At 35.1% G+C, this 22399-nt stretch overlaps 1 protein-coding gene across 11 annotated transcripts in view; it reads right to left on the reverse strand.

Annotated features, from left to right (window-relative positions):
- Positions 1–18119, reverse strand: part of LOC117178765 (protein held out wings) — a 78378-nt gene extending 60259 nt beyond the window's left edge. For all 11 annotated transcript variants that reach the window (XM_033370222.1, XM_033370216.1, XM_033370224.1 and 8 more), the window contains exon 1: positions 17553–18119. In XM_033370222.1, coding sequence (XP_033226113.1) covers positions 17553–17676 — 124 coding nt within the window. In that variant the 5' untranslated portion in view covers positions 17677–18119. The remainder of the gene's footprint in view (positions 1–17552) is intronic.
- Positions 18120–22399: the final 4280 nt, after the last annotated feature.

A 22399-nucleotide genomic window follows, 5' to 3' on the forward strand; every position in this document is an offset into this window, starting at 1 on the left:
AAAGTTGGATAAAACCGGTCTTTTAAATTTTAATCCTGACTTACAGTGTGATCCCTTTTCGAAAACTTTATTTTGAGTTATACTCAGGGCTATTATTTAAAAAATGTGCCCACCTTCATGTTTCAAAAAAGGGCCTTTATATTTTTACGAAATTCAAGCAATGATTTATGATTTATGAGAGTTTATAAAATTCTGGTTGTGAACCCAGGGAGAAAGTTGGTGGGTCCCATGCGTTGGACCACACATGTAATTTTCATTGTTGGCGACCACTCCCGCGAAAATAGTATTTCAAATTTTAAAAATTGAATGAAGCGTCATAGAAAATTACTAAATTTGTTAATTAAAATTCTCATCTGTCTGACGTAGAATCTTTTAAAAAACAAAATTATCTACTAATGATAATCACATTTTTAGATAAACAATTATATGTCCCGAAATATCTTTTCTACAGACTTCGATTCTTTCTCCAGCATTCTTGATTCTTTTCCACGATTTTACAGAAGACTTCAAATATTGAATAATTTTAAGTTGAATGTGAACGATGTACATTATCTGTCCATTCATCAAACTTTTATAATGACTTCAAAATTCAACGAAAGTACAATCATTATTAACTTTTTTACGAATTTTGACAGAGAAGCTTACTTTTTCAGAATATTTCTGGTAAAAATTATGTTTTTAACCAAAGTTATTTAGAGTTTTGTGGATTAGCATTTGTTGTAGGCAAAAGGCTGAAACTTAGCAGTAAATAATCTTTAAAGGAAGATAATCAGCCCTTGAATAAGTATGGTTGCCTCTTCCTGCGGAAAAAGTAAAAATGTAAAACCCAAGTAACTACTGCTAAATAAACAATTTCAACTCGAACTATCTTTTTCTCAAGAAGGCTTTCGTATACTTTTTCCAGATAAATAATTATTCATCGAATTGAAAAAAAAAATTCATCCGTTGCTAAAAGTTGAACACGATTATTGCAAGTAAATATAGTTATATGTATTTAAAAATCATTTCCTAAAATCGTTGTAATAAATATTAATTTTCAATAATAATTTCATACTTTTGGTTTAAATAAAAGCATTTCTTTGTATTAAAGAAATGCTTTATTGGACGTACTCAGTAAGATCATTTTTTGGAACAAGCAGATTTTCTTTGATTTAAGGCTTTTTTACTCAGTGTACAATAATTCTTCCGGTTGATGACATCTTACCAAATTTGACGAAATGATGAACTCTTGACAGTGTTGGACAGGGGAGCAATTGAAAGGAAATTTTATTCCTCGAGCCGTGATTTGAAATAAATTACTGGTCGTATCTCTAATCAGTATAATTATAAGACACATTCGACCACTCGATTATTACTTTGAACAATTGTTTTAAATTTCGATTTCACATGATTTCCTACCGTGATTCCTTGGGTGTTAAGCATCTAATTGACAAAAACAGAGGACGGTTTTAAGCATGGCTGAGCATTTTTTCTCCTCGAGTTCGCAGGAAGATGGAGACCCTCGATAAAATTTCGAGGCGTGGTTCGAGCTTTGCGGGAGTGAAGTGCTTCGCCGAGCTCCAACTGAGGTGGCATTGAATTCCTGTGAAGCAATATGCACCAAGCCAAATTTTTCTTCTTTGAAAATAATGAAAAATAAAAGTAAGATAGTTCAGGAAAAGTCCATTTAATTTGTTCACTGTCACGAGTGTATCAATGAAGATCCGCTGAGCCTCATACTTAACCTAGAATTATTTCCAGAGTCTTTATCTACAATGTGTGAGTACTCCATAAATGGAACTCCATATACCGTTTCCTCCAAAAGGGTATAAACGCCCACGTTTTAAATGTCGTGAAGAAATTTCACTTGATCTCGGACGAACCGATTCGATTCATTGAGCCTCATGAATGAAGCGAGAAACATGCAGTTATAATTTACACTTTACAGTATTACACTACCTCTTTTGAAATATCTTTATAGATTTCGAAGTAAGTGAATAAGGACTTGAGGTTTATTGAAATACGTGGGATGTTTATGTATGCTTTTGTGCATGAAGTAATTAAGCTGGCAATTTCAGCATCGACTTCATAAGTCGCAAGTGAAATTTTATGCCTTTCATGAAATTGTTTCGCTGGAATTAAAATTACTAGTAAATCTTACCACTTTATGAAAATCCCTTAAGTATGCTGATGAACAATGAGAAACTCACCTGAAACATAGGAGACAAATAATCGATTAGATAATGCTAAATATAATAAAAATGTGAATAAAGCAATTATTTTTTAAGAATATGTATTTAACTAATTTTCAGAGTCAATGTCGCCGGTGTCTGTACAGGAAACGAGGCTCAGAAGGGGCTTCAGTTTGACTTAAGAGATCCAACTGATACGAAACAATGTCTGTTCGAAATAACGGCGGAAGTGAAGTTCTAAGAAAAGCACAGGAGTGTAGTCTACAAACAGCTGACTGGCTGTTAACGGCAACAGCTGACTTACAAGGAATTGATGCTGCAATGACTGTCTGAACTTTAAATTCATGAGGTTTTTTCTTGTAATGGAGCCATTTTCGTTCTAACCTGATGTAGAGATTTTTAAAAATGTAAAGGGACTGCGGTAAACTTTAAAAAAAAAATAAGATATGTCTTCTACCATGGATCATATTACGTGACGTAAGAAATGGCTTGGTTAAACTATACTCTATAGTCTATACTATGTATGAATTAAACATTCGAGAGTTCAATATAGTTATCCTCACCTGAATATTTTCAACGGGGTTGCAACTACTCTGACATGATTATTATTGCTGTCTTCGCAACAAGCCAGACAGATTTACTAATCGTTCTTACTTCGAAGTCAGATAGTAATATGCATCTGCCTTTTTTTTTGACAGCATTGAGAATCAAAACTACAAAGTAAGATATTAACGGCATAAAGTGACGCATACTAAAATAGCGGACGTTGTAAATTTTAACTTGACCACAAGAGAAAATGTAGACTTCTGTTAAGTAAATTTTAGGGTTTGCCATGTGACCCGAGCTTGGCAGTTCTCTTCGCAAGCAACCATAAGACTGTCAGTCAGGTAACGCGAGCAGTTTTCGCAGTGCATAACAATATGACAGGTTTATCGCACAATGAATCACTTTGATTGAAAAAACCAGCTTCGTCTCTAACGTGAAAATAAGTGAGACTTCTCTGAGATGAAATAAGTGGGTCAACTTGCAATTTGGATACATATTCAACGAAAACAAAAACCTAACGCTGATTATAACAATTATAAAATAGCTAATCTGTTTTATGAACTTATTTATCACTTGTGAGATATTCATCAGATGGTGATATATATTAAAATTCAATCGTATAAAAATATCTTTGACAACAACAGTTCTTAATGAATTGAAGGTCATTTTTGGTTCGACTTTCGGAGTCATGCATATCCAAGAAGACGGTAGGCGAGACGAAGAGGAAACCGAAGCGCGTGGAAGCTGCAAGATGGAGAAGACGAGAGAGAGGATTCCTTTCACCTCCCACCAACTGGGGAGAATATAATGCCATGGATGGAACGAAGCCGCGGCACGAGCTTCGTCATTCGTGGATGCCGCCGTGAAGTGTGCAGCGGGTCAGCACGGTCATCGGCCCCTATGCGCCCTTCGAGGGCCAGAAACAAGAATACACACTCGTTTCTGGTTTCTGCACTTGCGACACGCCTGCGCTTTTGCACATGTGCGATCAACCGACGACCGTTCAAATTTATTGTCCAACCTGTCCTCAGTTAGATTACAACCTCACACCACCCACATTTCAATTCCTATGGTAATTTCCTTAACATCTTATCCGCCAAATCCGAGGAACTGCTCAATCGGTTAATCACTCAGTTATTTCATAAAAGAGAACTGAACGCTTGTAATTCTGTTGTCTATCAAGTAGCCATCTGCAGTTGGTACAGTTGCTATAAGTTACGTATAGAAATCATGGTTACATCAATCAGCAATTCTAATTAATCTAAGTAATCCACTCTTATCTTAACCAAGATTCCTAGCCAATAAAACCTCGTTTGATCATGTTTCATTCTACACATTTATTACTTCTCGAGGTCCTTCTCTCGGGAGTAATACAGAAAAAAGACTTGCAATTGTAATAGTCTGGTAATAGCAATTATATTACTAAGAGCATTCAATGGGAACTTAGCACTGTCATCAATAAGAAATAAATAAACAATCCTAGTAATTATTCGTATCGCGGCTGCCTTCTTTCATGAAAGAACCTCCGGGCGGTCGAATTACAATTCATGTTCATATATAATTATGTTTTCATTTATTGCATCTCTTTGGATTGATTTCATTGTTGTTTTGATAACTGAAAGAAATATAAATTGCGTTTCTACCGCAGGTCAACGGGTTCGAAAACCTTGACTTTCAAAGTATTTTCCTCCACTTTTTTTTACGGGAATTAAGCGTAATGACTTTGACCTCTTCGTGAAAAGTGCGCGTGGGCATTTGCCGTGAGTGGGTGAGTTGACGGGTATATGAGAGGAAGCTTCGATTACATAGAGCAAAGACACTCGTTTTATTGCATTAGAGTTTAATTTCTGTATACGCGACTTGAACATTCTGTTGTAAGTAATGATGCGTAGGCATTTTTGTGTGAAGAAATCGAGAAACTTATGACAAAAGTTATGAATAAGAAAAAGCTGAATGGGCGGTTGAATGGAATTCATTATGAAATCAATTTTAATGGGAATTGTCATTGTTAAATATTGAAAGCAATAAAAACTAAAAGAAGGAAAAATTAAATATTTGTCAATATGGTCAAAAGATAAAGAACTAATTGTAAGTATACAATATTGATTCAATGTTCAGTGAACGAGAACCACAATAAACATTTATTACATCCGTCGTTGCTAAACGTGGAATGTGTTCGTTCTCGATTAGTCAATTATGACATATTATATTAGCAGAGGACAAATTCCGTGAGGAACTATTGGTGATTATGCTTTAACAGTGTCGAAAGATGGAAACTGTTTTCAGGTGCAACGAATGCGATTTTTTGCACTCGACACATAAACAGCGCGTTCATAGAAGCAATAGAGAAATATATTTCATTGCTGCATATAACTCACAAGAATTTTATAAATAGATCGACACAATTTCCTGACTTTACACCTATCGTTGGTTATTGCGGTGCGATCTATACTTCCGTCAAAATTGTGCCAAACGGTTATCATTTAAAGGATTTCAGAACACTTGATTTTCTCGTGAAGAGTGCCTCAATCAAGGCATTTTGGTATAATTTCCTTGTGTTTAAAAATTGAATTAATATTATTTTAGATGAAAAAATGCTGCGTCTCAATTTGGCTCATGAGTCGACTCAAAATAAGTTTAGACTTTTCCTGTGTTTCTGGTGACGAATTAGGGCAATGATCTTTCCCTGGATGTCAAGATATGTATGAAAAAACATGCGGAAGATGGATGATATTATGTTAAAAAATATTGATTTGTGAGTCGTAGCTTTAGTCAGTCCTGCACACACTCTTTCTACAACCTGATTTCTACGACCGCCCAAGGATTGTAAATAGGGCACGCAAGCACGCATGTATGAAATGTGAATGACAAGAGCTATAGACGATGAAGTGGCGACGATAATGAATGTAGGTTATGGTTCGACTGGTAGGATAATCAACAAAAATGGTACGAATACGGCACACGATCAAAAACGACTTATGCAAATGTAACGCAGCGGCTTTGCATATAGAATCACAATCTATCGTTCCTAGAACAATCATATGCGCAAGCTACGCGTGCGAATATACCTATACGCAATGGGGTAAAGCAGCACTTTCTTTAACCATTGTATTCTATAAAAACAATTTACACTAATATTATAATAAATGTGGAGAAAAATGCATAATCGCATCATTTTTACACTAGTTTGCATACGACACCTGTGACATGAAGTGGCCGACAGAGAGATAGCTTTGTATTATGTCATAGACTTATACAAAAGGTATCCAGTGCTAAAAAGCATACAATTTTGGGTAAATAAAATGAAACAAATAGCTGTGCTGAACAGGAACTAACAGGACCACTCAAGAAACCAAATATATTATTTCATTTACGCCTAAATATCTCAGCAAGATTTCCGTTATTATATGTATGTTAGGTGGTACTTTCCTTTAACATCTGTGATTTAGCATTTATTTTTCTTCATGAAACATTCATTATTTGACATCACTAGATGATTTTTTCACAGAAAAATAAAAAGATCAAATTTGCGACTGCAATGCACAATTGACAATTCTCGAATCGTCGATACGAGTGATCGGTTGATTGCGCAAAGCTGCATTCAGCAAAGGCCCATAAAGTACTCAATAACTGTGACAATGGCATATCGTGGCCCGGATCTTTAGAAGTTGAAGTACTCCATGCCATAAAAGTCACATAAAACTATCGTAAAGATCTTGCCGAAACAATGACAGTGATTGGCTTGTTATTTCTGATATTTATTAACGGAGATAGAACGACTACCTAGAACTATTACTTTGGACAGGAGAAATTCACCTTGAAACTTTTCTGTCCCCAATCGTCCAGTTTCATTCCAGCTCGCGTTTTACGATTATGTTTCGTCTTTTACAATAAGTTTTATATGTACAATTAACTGAAGCCATGAGTAATAATATGGAATAAATATTTTCCTCATTGCTCAAAAGTAGTGGTTACTTAAGTCGAAAATGCAAAAAGACTGTCAAACATGCCAAAAATATCTCAATATACAAGTACATTGTATAGCGATAGGACACATTAGAATCGATTTGTAAAGCATGTTTACTTCTTCTTCGTGAATATAGAGAAATTAAGTAACGGATAAATGAAGATCTAAGTATTATTCAATATCAGAAAAAACTCCATCCGGGCCGCAAGCATCTCTGACAGATCCTATCAGACTTCTATCGAGAGGTCAAGTGCAACACGTCACGTGATGGACCCACACGAGAGTAAGTAATAAGTATATAAGACCTTATAAGGAGACATAGATGCGAGGCAAAAGTCTAATCAGTATGTAGAAAGTGCAGCCCTCTGTTCCTTAAGTGACCTATATAATCCTGTTCCCATAGCACCTATTCCAAAATCCGAGACTGTAATAAATGCCCGAGACTGTAATGGCGTAACCTACGGGTTATCACCATTATGATCTTCAGGTTATTATATTCAGCCTGGACAAGTAAACACTGAGAAAATGAGTACAATAGGGATTACTAAATATTAAGATTAACACGTGGTAATGATGCAACAATCAGGAAGATGTGCTGAAGTATTCCACAACATGTAAACTTGCAAGAATTATTTTGCTACATCTTTTAGAAAAACTTAACACGCGTTGAGTGTGATGGAATTCACTTTAGTAACTTAATTTTAAGACAGCCTGGCAATATTATACACAAGTCTAATAAAAAGAAAAACATTGTTGATGATTCTTCAAATCAAGACAAAAAAGGGCGCTATTTCGTAAATCCCGAGAGATGAAATATTGTACACACATCTTCCTCAGACATGATGCAGTTCTGAAACCTGTTTATGCCCGTATGATGGTGCACTCCAATTTATATCAAAAACCAATAAAACTTAAATTCGTCCTAAAAGAAAACCTGTTAATGATTCTGTGTAAAACCGGCTTCCATAAAAAATGCATTAATCATAGACATCGATCTAGGGCAAAAAGAAATTTTGTTCTCAAATTCAAATGAGCAAATTTGCAAATAAAACTCGCCAGATATAGGCAATCACTCAGATTTCTCGGATTACAGGACATTTTAAAAGTAAGCCTCTAAAGTTCCGTAAAGAGTCGCTTTCCCTGGTTAAGTCGGTACTAGTGAGAATAAATGAGAGAAGGGACATGGCAGAGAGGAAGAAAGAGTGAGTATATGTATTGAGAGTGGGAAACACATAAGCTCTCCCTCTCTGTTGTACTCCTGAATCCATTCACATTGGAATTGTTGCCGGTGTGGCGGTAAGCTTCTCCAAAGGGAATCGCGACCATGCCCATGGAGATCGTGGAGTCGAGTCGTGTTCCTCAAGTATATCCTTATAGGGCAATCTTACCAGCCGACGCTGCTGGATCCGGTACCCCACACGCATACGTGGACGCAGAACCGGCATCGAGACGGCCATTCCTCTCGAAACGATCTTACCATAACGCAAATTGCAACCGCAAGCGTGAGAATTCAAAACACACGGTGATCAATGAAATCATTCTTGAACACCTCACAAGGACTTTTGTTACGTTACTTGCCTAGATACAACTGCAGATATTATAGTCCTCATTCCCAACATTACTCATGCAAAAATAACAAGTGAGATCTTGTTATTGCAGAACACTGTGAAGAGTTGGATATCCACTATTAATATACTTTACGTATATTTCCAGAAATTTTAAAAAAGGTAAAAGAAATTCTTCTCTTCAGATTTGAATTCCAAAAATTGGAAGATTCCAATTTATCACTATTGAGACCACGCTTTGGTGTAAATGTCTCTACATTTAATTATGCAAAGTTGAAATAAGAAAGGCTGGAGACCATGTGAGACATGTGTTTACAAATGCAGGGACACGTGATCACGCTGAAGAAATTCTTATAGGTCCCTGCCCTAGCGACGACGATCGGTCGACGTTTTCAGCATGGTCACTATACGTGTGTAGTAGGTACAGTATACATAACGACACAAGAAACCGCTCTCAGCGAGTTGGCGCAGAATGGAAAGCTGAAAAAAGTTATGACTGGTTCGCTCTATGTCGACGAGTGGCTGTTTATTATCGCCTTGCTTCGTGCATACGATTCCTAAAAGCTCGGCCCTCGCGAATGCCTTGGTCTATGAATAGGTAGTAACGCCCCCGTTAGGACCCCCGCAAGGACTAACTCGGAATTCGACATGGAAATCAGAATCAATTAGATTCAAGATGAGTAGATAAGAGGAGCCCCAAATTGTCAAATTAAAACCTCGAATTTAATAACCTGTTTGTTCCTACCAAACGCCTGAAACATGAGTTGTACTAGGTATTTGCAATCAATCTTTAATTTGATCCTGATATATAAAATAGAAGGCAATCCGAAGATTATGGTGGATTTTCTATGCGGGAATTCAATTTCCTGATAATCAGAGTTTCTTTTGGAGAAAACTTGATTTTTAGAAAGTGAGAGAAATGAATTGACAGAAAATTTCCCTGTCTGCATTTTCTATCAGGTAGCTGGATTATGTCTACTTCGCATTCCTGAAAGTCTTCTGAGTATTGGGAGGTTGCTTATTTATAATTAATAAATCGCAGAATTAAGCACATTTTAGCGGATTTATCTTGGATAAAGGATTCGTTGCACCACGAAAGAGGACGTAGGCGAAAATACAGGCCAGAACCTAACTTTGGATGCTGCAAAATGGGAGTGGGTGAAGGAGACTAACGGTGTCGCAAAAGTAGAATCTCTCGACGTGCGTAGTACGTATGCACACTGCCCTGGGAAACATATTTATAAACTTCAGAACTACCTGTCTGGAAGACATAAAAGTACAATGAGGCTAATGATATGTTATTGAAGATAGTGGCTTTTCTTTAAGATGTCGATTGTGGTGTCCTTTTGATACGACTATCAGTTTTGATTTGTTAGCCTGTTAACATACAACATAATTTTATGTATGTCTTATTCATCAAGTAGTTTTCAAGACTTGAGTATATCAGGCATATCCTTCCGGTCTGCTGTTTCTCAATTTTCGTAAAATTTGTCATTCGGATAGACTTGAAACATAAAAATACCTTTTGAAGAAAACAGGACAATTCATAATCTGACGAATCTTTCGATTCTATGACATATCCAGATCTCAAATCAGTTAACACAGTCGTTAAAAATGTGATAAGGCCTCTAGATCATTTCGTATCTCTTTTTAATATTGGACGAGATTTTAATTGTTTCCAGGCTTTCGAAAACCTTCTTTCTCGATTTGTTTTCCCTGGTTAAGATTCTAAAGATTATTATCCTGCCTTCAAATCGGTGAATAATAACCAGAACTGAAGTATTGAAATTATCATAGTATTTATAGAGTTTTATGGACATAAAGTGTGCTTCGGCGGATTGTCAATTTTGCTGCATACTCATGGTGAGGCGGGTAAGCTGTAAGAGTCTGAGCAAACGCGAAACGGCAAGGGGATCAAAACGGGCCTCAGGCCGCTCGCGAGAAGGAATGCGGCCGCATGGAATCGGAGGGGCGGGGGCGCAAGGACGGGCGTGCAAGAGACTTGAGGTGGAGGCATTAAGTCAGTATATAAGGTGGGCCGGTGAGGGTGAAGGAGCAACTCGTTCTATACAGTGATATATCCGATCTTCAATATTTTATATACAAATCATTTCAAATCTTAGGGTCACTGACCAGGATAAGTAGCAAAGAAGATCTTGCTTTTTTTATGTCTGTTGATTCCCTTCTGATTCTTATATGGCACAAATGAAGCTGATATACTCAGCTTTGTGATAATATTTCAGTAAAAATGAAGTCATAGGTCAGTAAAAAGCTTTTGATATTATTTCGGGTAGTTGAAATTCTATCAGTTGGGAAGATTCGCCCTATAGTGGGCAATCAATTCGACACCGCGAAGCTGATTAGTAAGATGTATATTGTATATATACGTATACCTAGGAAATTTATTTTATACCTACGCTACTATAAGAACAAACAGAAAAGTGAAGCAATTACCATTTCAGATACTTTTAGTACATGTATAATGAGTCATTTCGCTCAGATTTCACGTCACATCTTACACTGAACAGGTTATGTGAGTTTAGGATGTACACCAACTTTTCCGCGTCAAAAGTAACGAGAAAATACCTACAGAAATTTACATGGTGATAAGCCGATTCTGCCATAAGGTATGTGCACAAGCCTATGCTTGTAAATGATCTATCTGACATTGAATATATGATTCATACGTTAAAATTATCAGACTTTAATAACTAAGGAACTTTATCATGTCAAAAATAATTTTCATTGTTTAATTTTGTTATTATAATCAACAAGCTTAAACCGACTGGTCCGCCCGCGTGTGGGAGTGCGGTCAAATGACAATGAGTTCGCTAATAAAAACAAGTCTATAACCTGCCCAGGGACATCATCTATTACTGTGTACAAATTTACACGACTTTTCGTGCAGATGTTAAGAAATTATAAGAGGGCAAACCTACAGATTTTCGCATATATATCTGCATAACTAAGAAGTATCTCGTAAGTAAGCTTACTAATCACAAAATTATTCATTTTATTGCCAAAAAATAGACCAGGTAGTTAAAAATTCAAATGTTAATGTTTGCATTAAGAATAATATGATGTACATAAATGTTGAGGTTGCAGAAACAAAATCTAACCGCATTTAGCACTTGGTTTGTAGGCATCTTGACACCTACATTCTTGTGGCAAAAGAAACTTCTGTGACTAGATTTTTCTTGGTCAAAAAACACCTAGAATTTGTGAGTCATGATGACGCCTCTTTTAATTTTACGATTGCTAACAGGATGTTGTGGTACTACAATGTCCAATGTTGAAGAACCTAAGAGATAATTTTCGATCAAAGTCTAAATTGGTAGGTTTTCCTCGGGCAGAATCTCAATGAAACAAAATTCTCAGCGACTACCATATTCATTTGGCTGGCGTAACGAATTCAATAATTATTATAATTTTCGAACGCTGATGGCTGTCAATGACCGCCTCCTTCAATAAAGGGAAAGGTTGTGCAACTGCTTTTCTCCGTTGTTAAAAACATGAACTGCATGTTTTTATTTTACTCATTCTAAGTAACTCACGAGACTGGAAGCATAATTTTGCGGAAAGTAGAATGAATTTTTTATAAGTAAAAAGCATTGTTCACATATAATTTGGCGGACCTCGAAATGTCCATTCGCATATGATTGAGTTGACCCATTGGCAAACTCGTCCAAGTTTTCGCACGCGAGTTACAGTTTCGAAAGGACGCACCTGACGACGATGAGTTCTATTCGCGCTACTGGGTCACCGAGAAAACTTGCCATGCCAGTTCGAAATAGATCCTTGAACGAGTTCGCGACGCGTTTAGACCCATCGGAGATGGTGAACAACGTCAACAAGGATCTGAGTGTCGTCCTTCCATATGCTGTAGACTGTAGACTGAAGATAAACAAAAAGGGCATGGAGTTAAACATCTTGGAAACAAACTCCACTTCTCAGATAGAGGCAAGTTTCCTCGCTGATCAAGTTCAATAGATGAATTACATGGAAAAATTCTTGGGAGTAGAAAGAAGACGGTAGGCTTCATTAAATTAGCTGGAAAAAAACGTGAGATCTGGCCACAAGGATTAGCATTTATGCATTGATGATCATTCTTTACAAATCCATTTTTCAAGAATTACCTTATTTATGATGGGGCACCATCATCATAATATATAAATGGATGATGAATCATACCTTCAAGTATGTGATAGTGACTCAAACACGTGTCAGGATAACAACAAAAACTAAATATCAAGTCTAAACGTGTTCGCCAAAAAAATTCAAGGTCCTTTAATTAAGTATCGAAATTTCTTTTAAACAAATTTTGTTTAGAGAATCCTGCATATTGCCATGAAGTTTCATTAACGCGCTATTCAACTTGTGGGTATATTTTCAAGCTGGAATAATTCAAGAACGCACATTTCCGAGGTTTACGACAACGCCGCTTATATGGAGGAACACTTGGGAAAAAATAAGTGACCGAGCTTTCTCCTTCGCTTTCCAAAGTCAAACGTGTTTCTGTACGTTCGATACGCATAAATAGTTATAAACGTCGAAATCACTCGTTAACGAACAACAATTTCGGACTGATCAATCCACCCGTTTGACTAAAAAGTGTAGAGTAGATACCATTTTGAAAAGAGTGATGTAACCAAACTGGTCTGGCATAAACGAACAAATCCTATTACGGACGTCGTGATGGTGGTCTCAATCTAATGACAAGCCGCAAACAATTTCCGTCTACGAAAATCCTTTAGAAAGAACGCGAAGGATGTATGTAAGATTTATGAACCGACTCTAGTATAGAAGGTGATGATGAAATTAGTACGCGCCGTAAAACACTTCTTGCGGTCAAATGCGTATTGCCAAAGATGGAAGTCGTGACAATTTTCCATGAAAACCTTTTTTAAAAGATAAGGACTGCTTTACGTTCTTTACGCAGCTTTTGCAGTAACTGGAAATAATTAGATGATTTCAAACTTTAGGTAAACTCAAGGCTATTATTGAGAAAGTAACCAACTTTTGTGGATTGAAAACTTGAAGTTATTCATTTTCATTATATAATTTAATCAATTTCTATACTTCTGATCAGAAGTACAATCTTTTGCCACGAAAATTAGATGTCGGAAGCACATTAAATTTTCAATACCTCCCAAAGAACCAATCTGTTCGATAATAATGAGAAAATGAGCGGTCTGTACGCAAAACAGTTGACTCATGTCTACGCGGAAAACAATCTCTTCTCATTCAATTTGATATATTAAATATAATCTCAATCTCTAATGTCTGCTTTACAAACAAAATGGGCCTATCCATTTATGACAAATCTCTACAAAAAATTATTAAACTTAGGTAACTTTTCATGAAGGAAGCGGGAGCGAATTACTTGAATATTTCTAGACTATATAGCATAAAGTTGTCCTTGGCATTAAAATTGAGGGTATTTTTTCTTCTCATTAGATTGACAATTACAGAGTGTAGGTTAGTTCCCATGTAATTTTTTCTTCTGACATATCTTACTAATTTTTTGCTAGAATTATGAATCAATTAACATTTCTTAAAGAGAATTTACTTAAATGTTCAGAATTATGGTAGGTAGGATACTGAGCGATTTAAACTTCAAATTAGTATTAGAGGTGCTTCATCCTCTTTTCTTTGTGAAGTCTTCATTGTTGAACCTAGGTTCTCCATCTTCAAGTCTCCAAACATCAGTTTTCTTTTCTATAACACGCAGCAGCAGGGGTTCTAAGGTCTTCCAAAATGTGTCCCCTAAAAGGCCTAAATCTGATGGTCCGTAGGTATACCAAATCTTATTGCCGAAGATATTTGAAGTATACGCGAAAATTAGTTAGCCGACATTCATCTGCCATATATTTACAAATTAGATGGAATACCATTATGTGGAAATTGGTCTTATTTCCAGGAATGCTTTGAATTGTTTACTAAGAATTTCTAGGTTCAATTAATGTAAATTAGGTAAATCTTATCTTGAATTTTTTTTATAACGCGTATGATAAAAATTAGTCATGATCTTCACAAGGAAACCATTGTAAGGATATTAAAATGTTCATGAAACGAAGTCAATTATCTTATCTTTTTACCATTCTAAGTGATGTAATTAAAATTTTTCCCGATGTTATTTTTTGTTGGTTTACTGGTTCGTGTATTAATACTATTTAAGTATTATAAAATATTTATCTTTTTAGTCTGTGAATAATATCCTCTCTAGCTCCGCTGTTATTTTTTTTACAGGCTGAAAAGATTAATAATATGTGTAATAATACTTTCATAGTATTAATATACGAAACATTAGATTACGAAAAAAAACATAATTTTAAATTATTTATTTTAAATGTTTAAACTTGAATATATAAATATACTTTTTTTTAATTGCTGGTTTATGCCTATATCTTATTGCCCATAAACCTACAAATAAGTTAGAAGCGACCTCGATGTTGACAATTATTTTACGAACAAAATGTATAATTTGGTCGCTGATATAATATAGAAAAGTATTTAATTTGCTACACGGAAAAAATTAGTTGTCAAAATTTTACTCGAAAGACTTTAGGATTTGCTACAAATTACTAAAAAATCATTAAAAGGTTTATTAATCGAGCTACCACTAATAGTTCAGTACGTAGTGTTCAAAAGTGTGGTTTTTCAAACAGACAATCGTTAACTGTTTAAACAATTTCTTAACACAAATATACTTTATGGAAAAAATGAAAAATTGATATTGGACATTTTAACTCGAGACAAGACATTTTTCCGTTTACACTTTTTTGTACAATTGACTATTTTAAAGTTGCCACATTATAAACAATTGTTTTTGAAAATACATACTCGACACATGAAAAAGGAATTTTTCGATCGAAAAAAGACATTTCTTTCTATACAAATTTTTAAAACGGCCTTTTTGAACAACTATATGTGCAAATATTCCATATAAATAGCTGCCGGGAAAAAAAGGCTTTTAAAATATGCACATAAGCAAAAGTTTTATTCCGATCGAAAAATTTCTTTTTCCTTGAAAAGCAATTTGCCCTTTTCCGATTTTTTTTGGATCAGATAGGTGCTGAGATATATATCTGCAAATATTTCAATTTTAATACGGTTATTATCGTAAATTTAGTAATTATTACGGTTAATTGTAAAAAAAAGACTTGTCTTCGTTCAAATATTCCAAAGCATATTTTACAACATTTCTTCTTAAATATTGTATTTTTTTTTGTTTTAAAATTTGCTTCAACAATTAAGACCAACTTTTCGAATAATTATCCTAAAAATTCATTATCAGGAGACTTTTCTCGATATTTTAAGCAAAAGTTACATTAAAATGCAGCCACGATAATTTCCTAACATGAGAAATATGAAAACTTCTTGCGCATTTCCTCGTCCGAAAATAACACGAGGACTTCCTGGAGGATGTTTTCGATAGAGTTCTTTTTAGACATACTCTAATAGTGAATTATTGCAGTTTAAAGAATGGTCTACTCTAATTCACCCGGAATTCACTCTTGGTCAACTTTTTCTATTTTTAATGTGAATTGTTTAACCTAAATCATGCTAGAATCTTGCAATTAAATTCATGTGAAGTAACTTATAGGTTAGGTCGAGATTTAAAATTTTATCTGCGTTATTTTGTGGAATTTATGTTTTCAAACATTTGAGCAATATAATATGATAACAACAACACACATTATTCATGAAATTAAATTAAAAAGCTTAACATTTATAAAATAGGACATAATAGATTTTTATCCCAGAATTTTCATTTGAAAGTGCATGCAAATAATTTTCAGTTAGCAGTACCTGAAATACAAGGTATAGTTTTAGGTCAAAAGTGCTTAATTTTCAATAATTTTCTACGAGTGTAGATAAATGAGTGATGGCTGGATTATATTACAAGGTTCAGAAGAATCTTCTAAATAATAAGGAGCCCGCAAATTATTCATTTTCTCGAAATTATGAGCTAAGAGTTGTGGAATATTTTGATTACTCTTCTAATTATTTTGAGGTTTACCTTGAACCTTGTTATAAACGTTATACAAATTTTTTTAGAAATTTCTGGCCTATCCTACATTCTCCTTAGAGTCTTAAAATAAAGTTTTCAATTACTTATTTTTTTCTGGGTAGGTGCTTTATAAAATTAAATTATTTTGAATTTGGATACTCTGAAACTTTTCTTCCGTAGTTTTTAAACTGAAAAATGGAAAAATAGTATACATTTAGGGTACAGTAGGTGGCCAACTTCTGCAGGTTTAAACTCGCATCTTGAGAAGAATATCATCTGAAAATAAGCCTGAACTTTTGTAGCAACACCCTCTTGGAATCCAGAAATAAAGGCGTTGTTAGGTTCTACGTTCGATGATTAAGAAGAGAATCAACCCGATGGCAAACGCTCGTATCTGGCAATTCCTGTCGTGAAAAATCTTGTTTCTAGGATAAATCATGCGTCATATGTCCGAGAATCCCGTCATCTTTAAACTTTTAATAGTTACAGAGGCGAGATAATATCTAACCAGTTTCACAGTCACAGACACAGACGCGCGTTCTCTTGACTCGAATTCTTCAAATTCTATTCACTGCTCACTATATTTACTTGACGAATCCACATACACATGCGCATGCATTACACGCACAGATCTCGCACACTTCGTCACTCGCGCCTCGACAAACACCGGCGATTCGCAGAGAATCCGAGAATCGCGTCGCCCGGTATATAACCAGATACACGTGACGCGATCCTAATTCAAAGATAAAATGATCCAAACCCCAAGGCTAATTGCGAGACGAATAGACCCAGTTCCGGTGGAGAGGAAGTTTTCATAGTATGACAAAATGATTAATATTAAAAAAAGGAAGGAAATGGGGGTAGTATTATTTCCTTGTAGGCTTTATTCGGGTAGGTAATCAAATTACAAAACTGATGTTGCATAAAAATCAGTAAACGATTGTAGTTATTTAGTTGTCCCAATCAAAATGTTTGTTGACTGGGTTCAGAAAGAAGCATAATACTGAAAACATTTCTATCTATTGTTCACCTACTAATTTAAAGTGGTATTTAAATTAGTGACTTCAATTAGTTAGAGATAAATGAAAAACCATTTTGCTAATGAGACGGTTGAAAACTACTTTTCTTTAGTGAGCGCGGAGTTTAAATTTGCGAAATACTGAGTGGCGAGTTTAAATTTTGCCGCCAAAAGTAACCAATAAAAAAGTATGATTCATCACCAAAGCAATAGTACTCCCATGGAAGAAACAAAATGCGCAAGGAAGTATTAGTGGATTAATGTTGCTTACCTTCGTCTAGTAGGCGTTCTACGTGTATGAAGACATTAGGGAAAGCAGCTAACTGCTTCCTGTCTTTTAGTAACTGTGACAGGTAGTCCGCTATACTTTGCGTCGTGTTAGTATTATCACACATTGCAATTATTTGATTATTCCAATTGTGCGCGCGCGCGATTAATAACGAGATTATTTATTAGAAGTTTTACTTTTCGATGAAGACTCGTGTTGGATGTGTCGTGTCGATCACTGCCGCGTCACCGTGCCTGTTGGTCTCGTGCGAATTGTTATTAATCGTGCGTCAGTAACGAAGGAAGACCGTTTGCTGCGCTATGTATTATATACATATGAGATTTGCAGTAAACGTGAGTGCACGTTGTCGCCGGCCTTTGTTGTTGTTACGTTTTGCAAGCAAGGGGGAGAAGAGTGAGAGAGAAAGAGTGCGTGTACAATAAGGGGTCGAATGTGGACGAGTAACTGAGGAGAGAGAGCACGATCTCTCTCGTGCTCCACACGATTAGAATTAAAATCGGATTTTATAAACGTCGAATGGTCTGTAAGTACGCGCGCTACAGGACTCTCGGCTCTACTGGCTAACTCCGCGTGCGTTGCGAACAGTGCCCGGGCACTCGGGTGCGCCTGCGCAGTAGGTACCATTCTGAGATTTGCGCATGCGCCCAGACTGAAAGCATGCCTGTGAACCTTGTGATAGAGTGAGAGAGCACTCTCTGCGGCTAGCTACCACCATGCTTCCCGCCCACTACCTTATACGGCCTCTGCATACGCGCAAGCATCGAGATACGCATCGTACATACTAATACCAGTTCAACCGGAAAAGTGTGAGTGTGTAGCTGTGGTAGTTTCTTCTGCAATAAACCACTTTGAACACGCCTGCCGGCTCCCTCAGTGCCGAGTGCCATCCTGATCAACCTGATGCATTCGCCTCACTTCGCAACTATTGTCTTAAGGGCATGTGATACTTAGAAAATTGTCAATTTTACCAGTTTTAGATTCCCCCGCTTTTTTTCTAGAATAATAAATATTTTGTCTTAAAAATTTGGTCAATGATAGCGAACATGCTAACGGACGTCCTCACACACTTTTTTTGTGGGTTAATTCAAAAAAGTTTTAATTTAGCAAAATGTGATTAATTTGCATAGCGCTTAGGAAATAGTATCGATTTTTTCAGTGTTAGATTCCCTCGGTTTTTTACCTAGGATAAGAAATATTTTGCCTTCAACATCTGGGAAATGATAGCGAACATGCTAAACTGACGTCCCCACACACATTTTTTGTGTTTTTTTATCAACAAAATTTTAATATTGCTAACAACGTGCATGTATATTTCGTGGATATGTGTGTTACAATTCACCCGAGCGTTACTTACAAACTACACAATATTTTTGGCCGAAAACTTTGGACTTACAAATAAACATAGTAACTAATCTCCGAGAACTGACCTTGTTTGCAGGCAATCAAAAAAGTTTATTTCATAAATAATTTCCAGATTATCGGAAAGGCAGATATGAAAAACGACGTAACCTCAAAATAATGCATATGCAAAAAACTTTTATTTAACACAATACAATTTTTTTGTTATTATCCCTCAAAAAAGAGTCCGGGGACGTTCGTTATGATATTTTATAGCATGTCCGAATTGAGTTTTTAAAAATTTTCATTTTTTTTTTAAAAAGCCGGGAAACTGTAAGTATCACATGCCCTTAAGGCAGTTCATCGGAAATGCTTTTTTTATACAATTTTTTTTTCCTGGTGTATAATCAAGTGTATACTCAAGTAAAAAATTTTTTTCTCGCAATTATTACGAGTACTCGTGATTTCTATGTCAAAAAAAAGTTAAAAATACTTCGGGTTCCACTAGAACTTTTTTAGGACAGATATACCGGAAAAGTTTCACTTAATTTTTTTGCTGAAAATTTTAACAAGTGCTTATTGCAGGGGAAAAATGTGAGATTAAAAAATTCGTAATTTTGCAATCAGTGACTTAAAACTAATATATTTGGAATGTACGTGTTGTTCCGATCCCAAAGACATGTAATTTGTCGATAAAGATTGAAAATTTGAGAAGTATTTAGTATTACATTGACTGTAAAGCTGATGTTTCTTTATATTAAACTCCTTCAAATTTTTAACTTTTCCAGACAAGTAATATATCATTGGAATCGGAAAAATTCGTAGATGCTGATAATGCTATTTTCAAATCGCTTATTGAAAAATTAAAAGTTTTAAAATTTCCTTACTTTGACATGCCTGTGGACAAAAGACCCTTGCTGGAGTAAGCTCACTCATACTAAGATACATGAATAGGCCGAATAATCGTAGAAAAAATTAAGTCGGGTGGAGCCTGACCATACCTGAAAATTAAGCAAAAAGTTTGCCGACCACTGCTGTAGCGCAGGGTCGGCAGTGGTCGACCCCTGAGGAAAGGGGTGTTCTGGCCAAGCTCGCAGGTACTGCCCTGTGACCTGCTCTCAGGGCAGTTCCTGCGAGCTTGGCCAGACCACCCCTTTCCTCAAGGGTCCTTTGTTAGAAAATGGGAAAAAAATTGTGATATTAAAAAATTCGTAATTTTGCAATCAGTGACTTGAAAGTAATATATTTGGAATCTTCGTATTTTTACGATTCCAAAGACATTTAATTTGTCTATAAAGGTTGAAAATTTGAGAAGTATTTAGTATTAAATTGACTGTAAAGCTGATGTTTCTTGATATTAAACTCCTTCAAATTTTTAACTTTTCTAGGCAAGTAATATATCATTGGAATCGGAAAAATTCGTAGATGCTGATAATGCTATTTTCAAATCGCTAGTTAAAAACTTTTAAGTTTTAAAATTTCCTTACTTTGACATGCCTGTGGACAAAAGACCCTTGCTGGAGTAAGCTCACTCACACTAAGGTACATGAATAGACCGAAAAGTAGTAGAAAAAATTAAGTCGGGTGGTGCCTGACCATACGTGAAAATGAAGAAAAAAGTTTGCCGACCACTGCTGTAGCGTGACCCAGGATCGCTCGGCCTTTTTCAAGATCTACAATTTTTTTCGACGGGAAACTGAGAGGAAATTTATGACCCCGTTGAAAAAAATCCCATTTGGAAGGGTTCAGCGAAACTTTTTTTCTGGTATAACTGGACAGAGCTTGAAAAACAAAGTATTTTATTTAAAGTATTTGAAATAAGCAATTGCCGATAATTGTTTACAAATAAATTTTTTCGACATTAATGATACTAAATAATTTTAAAAAATACTAATAGTAATAAAAACAAGTGGTCAAAAATAAACTCAAGGCTTTCAAAATTTAAGAGTATCTTTCAAATCGAGAAGCTGTAAATAAAATTATTTCAGAATAAAAGTTTGAAAAAAGGAAAACTTAAAAAATTGATGACTTAAAATTCAAAGAAATTGAAATTGCATTAGCGCTTTTAAATAACAATAATTTTTAATTTGATACTACTTTAAAGTATATTAAATGTTTCAAAGTCAAAACTGCTTAAATTGTCGAATTTCAAATTTTCGAAAACACTTTTTCATTCGAAAACACTTTAAAACTAAAAAGTGACTTTTTATTTGGAATAGAAATTTTTTGAAAAACGCTATCGCAACAGAAGGGGGAAAATTCTTTGTATTGGTATTAACAGATCGTAAAAATGGTAATTTATTTATTTTTTTATCTGTTAGATATACTAATATAATCAATTATTTAAGTCCATTTAACAATTTTTTTAACTTTTAATATTGAACAATTTGTCATTATGGATTTTAAAACTGATTATGCTTCATTAGGCAATAGAAACTCAAGGACGCGTGACTTTTTTGCTACTTTTTAATTTAATTTGAAAATTAAATTTTGAATTATTTATAAACAAAACAATTTTTAGGGAATTTAAATTGTGAGCAAAAAAATTACAATTGCATTGAATATTTTATTTAACTCAAGTTTAGCTTGAAGTTTCGAATAGAAATAAGGGTCTCGAGTTTAAGGGCTCCCAGCGGCAAACAGTTCTGGGTCAAAACCGAGTAGATCCGACCTATTAGCCTGGGATCGCTAGTAGATACAGGATATACCTTTGAAGACCCCTGGCTTTTGAGATTTATATTCCAGAAAGTTCCTATTAAAAAAAAAGCACAAAAAAATTCAAAATAATTATTTTCTTAGCAGAACTTTGCCAAGAGAGAAGTACAAGAAAAATCGCATTTTTTTAGATGTCATAAGTCCTGAATAATATTTGGGACAAAAGTACTATAAAAAGTTCAAAATATATCCCGTTTCACAATGATTTTCTTAAAGACATAACTCCCATCAGCATTTTTACATTGCCTGATAAATCGAAAAAATGCTTTTGTATACCCGTGGCCAGGTCCCATCCAAGCATTCAGAACCAGGGGTCGAAGAATAGCACCAGCGGTCGGCAGTAAAACAAAAAAGCCCCCCCCCCCCCGTGCTTTCTGTCACTTGTTTTCCAACAAAAAAAAGTCTAAAAATATCGCGATTTTACAAAAAAGAAGACTAACACATCCTTCCGGGTGACTAAAAATAAATACATAAACATCTTCAAGCTCATTAACGTAGAACATTTTCAGCTTTTAAATGACTGTTTTTTTGTTGTGCTAGCAGAATAAGTGTATTTTCAAGGATTACTTAATTAGGTAGTATTTCAAAATAAAAAATTCGAAATCGTATAAAAAAGACCGGGATTGAATAATTGTAAATTCAATTTCATAATTGTATGTTTTCAAATTAAAATGATTATTAAAAAACTGATAAAAATTCGGCTGTTCCTAAGCGCTATGCAAATTAATCACATTTTGCTAAATTAAAACTTTTTTGAATTAACCCACAAAAAAAGT

This window comes from Belonocnema kinseyi, chromosome 8 (genome assembly GCF_010883055.1).
Source record: "Belonocnema kinseyi isolate 2016_QV_RU_SX_M_011 chromosome 8, B_treatae_v1, whole genome shotgun sequence".
Taxonomy (NCBI): Eukaryota; Metazoa; Arthropoda; class Insecta; order Hymenoptera; family Cynipidae; genus Belonocnema; species Belonocnema kinseyi.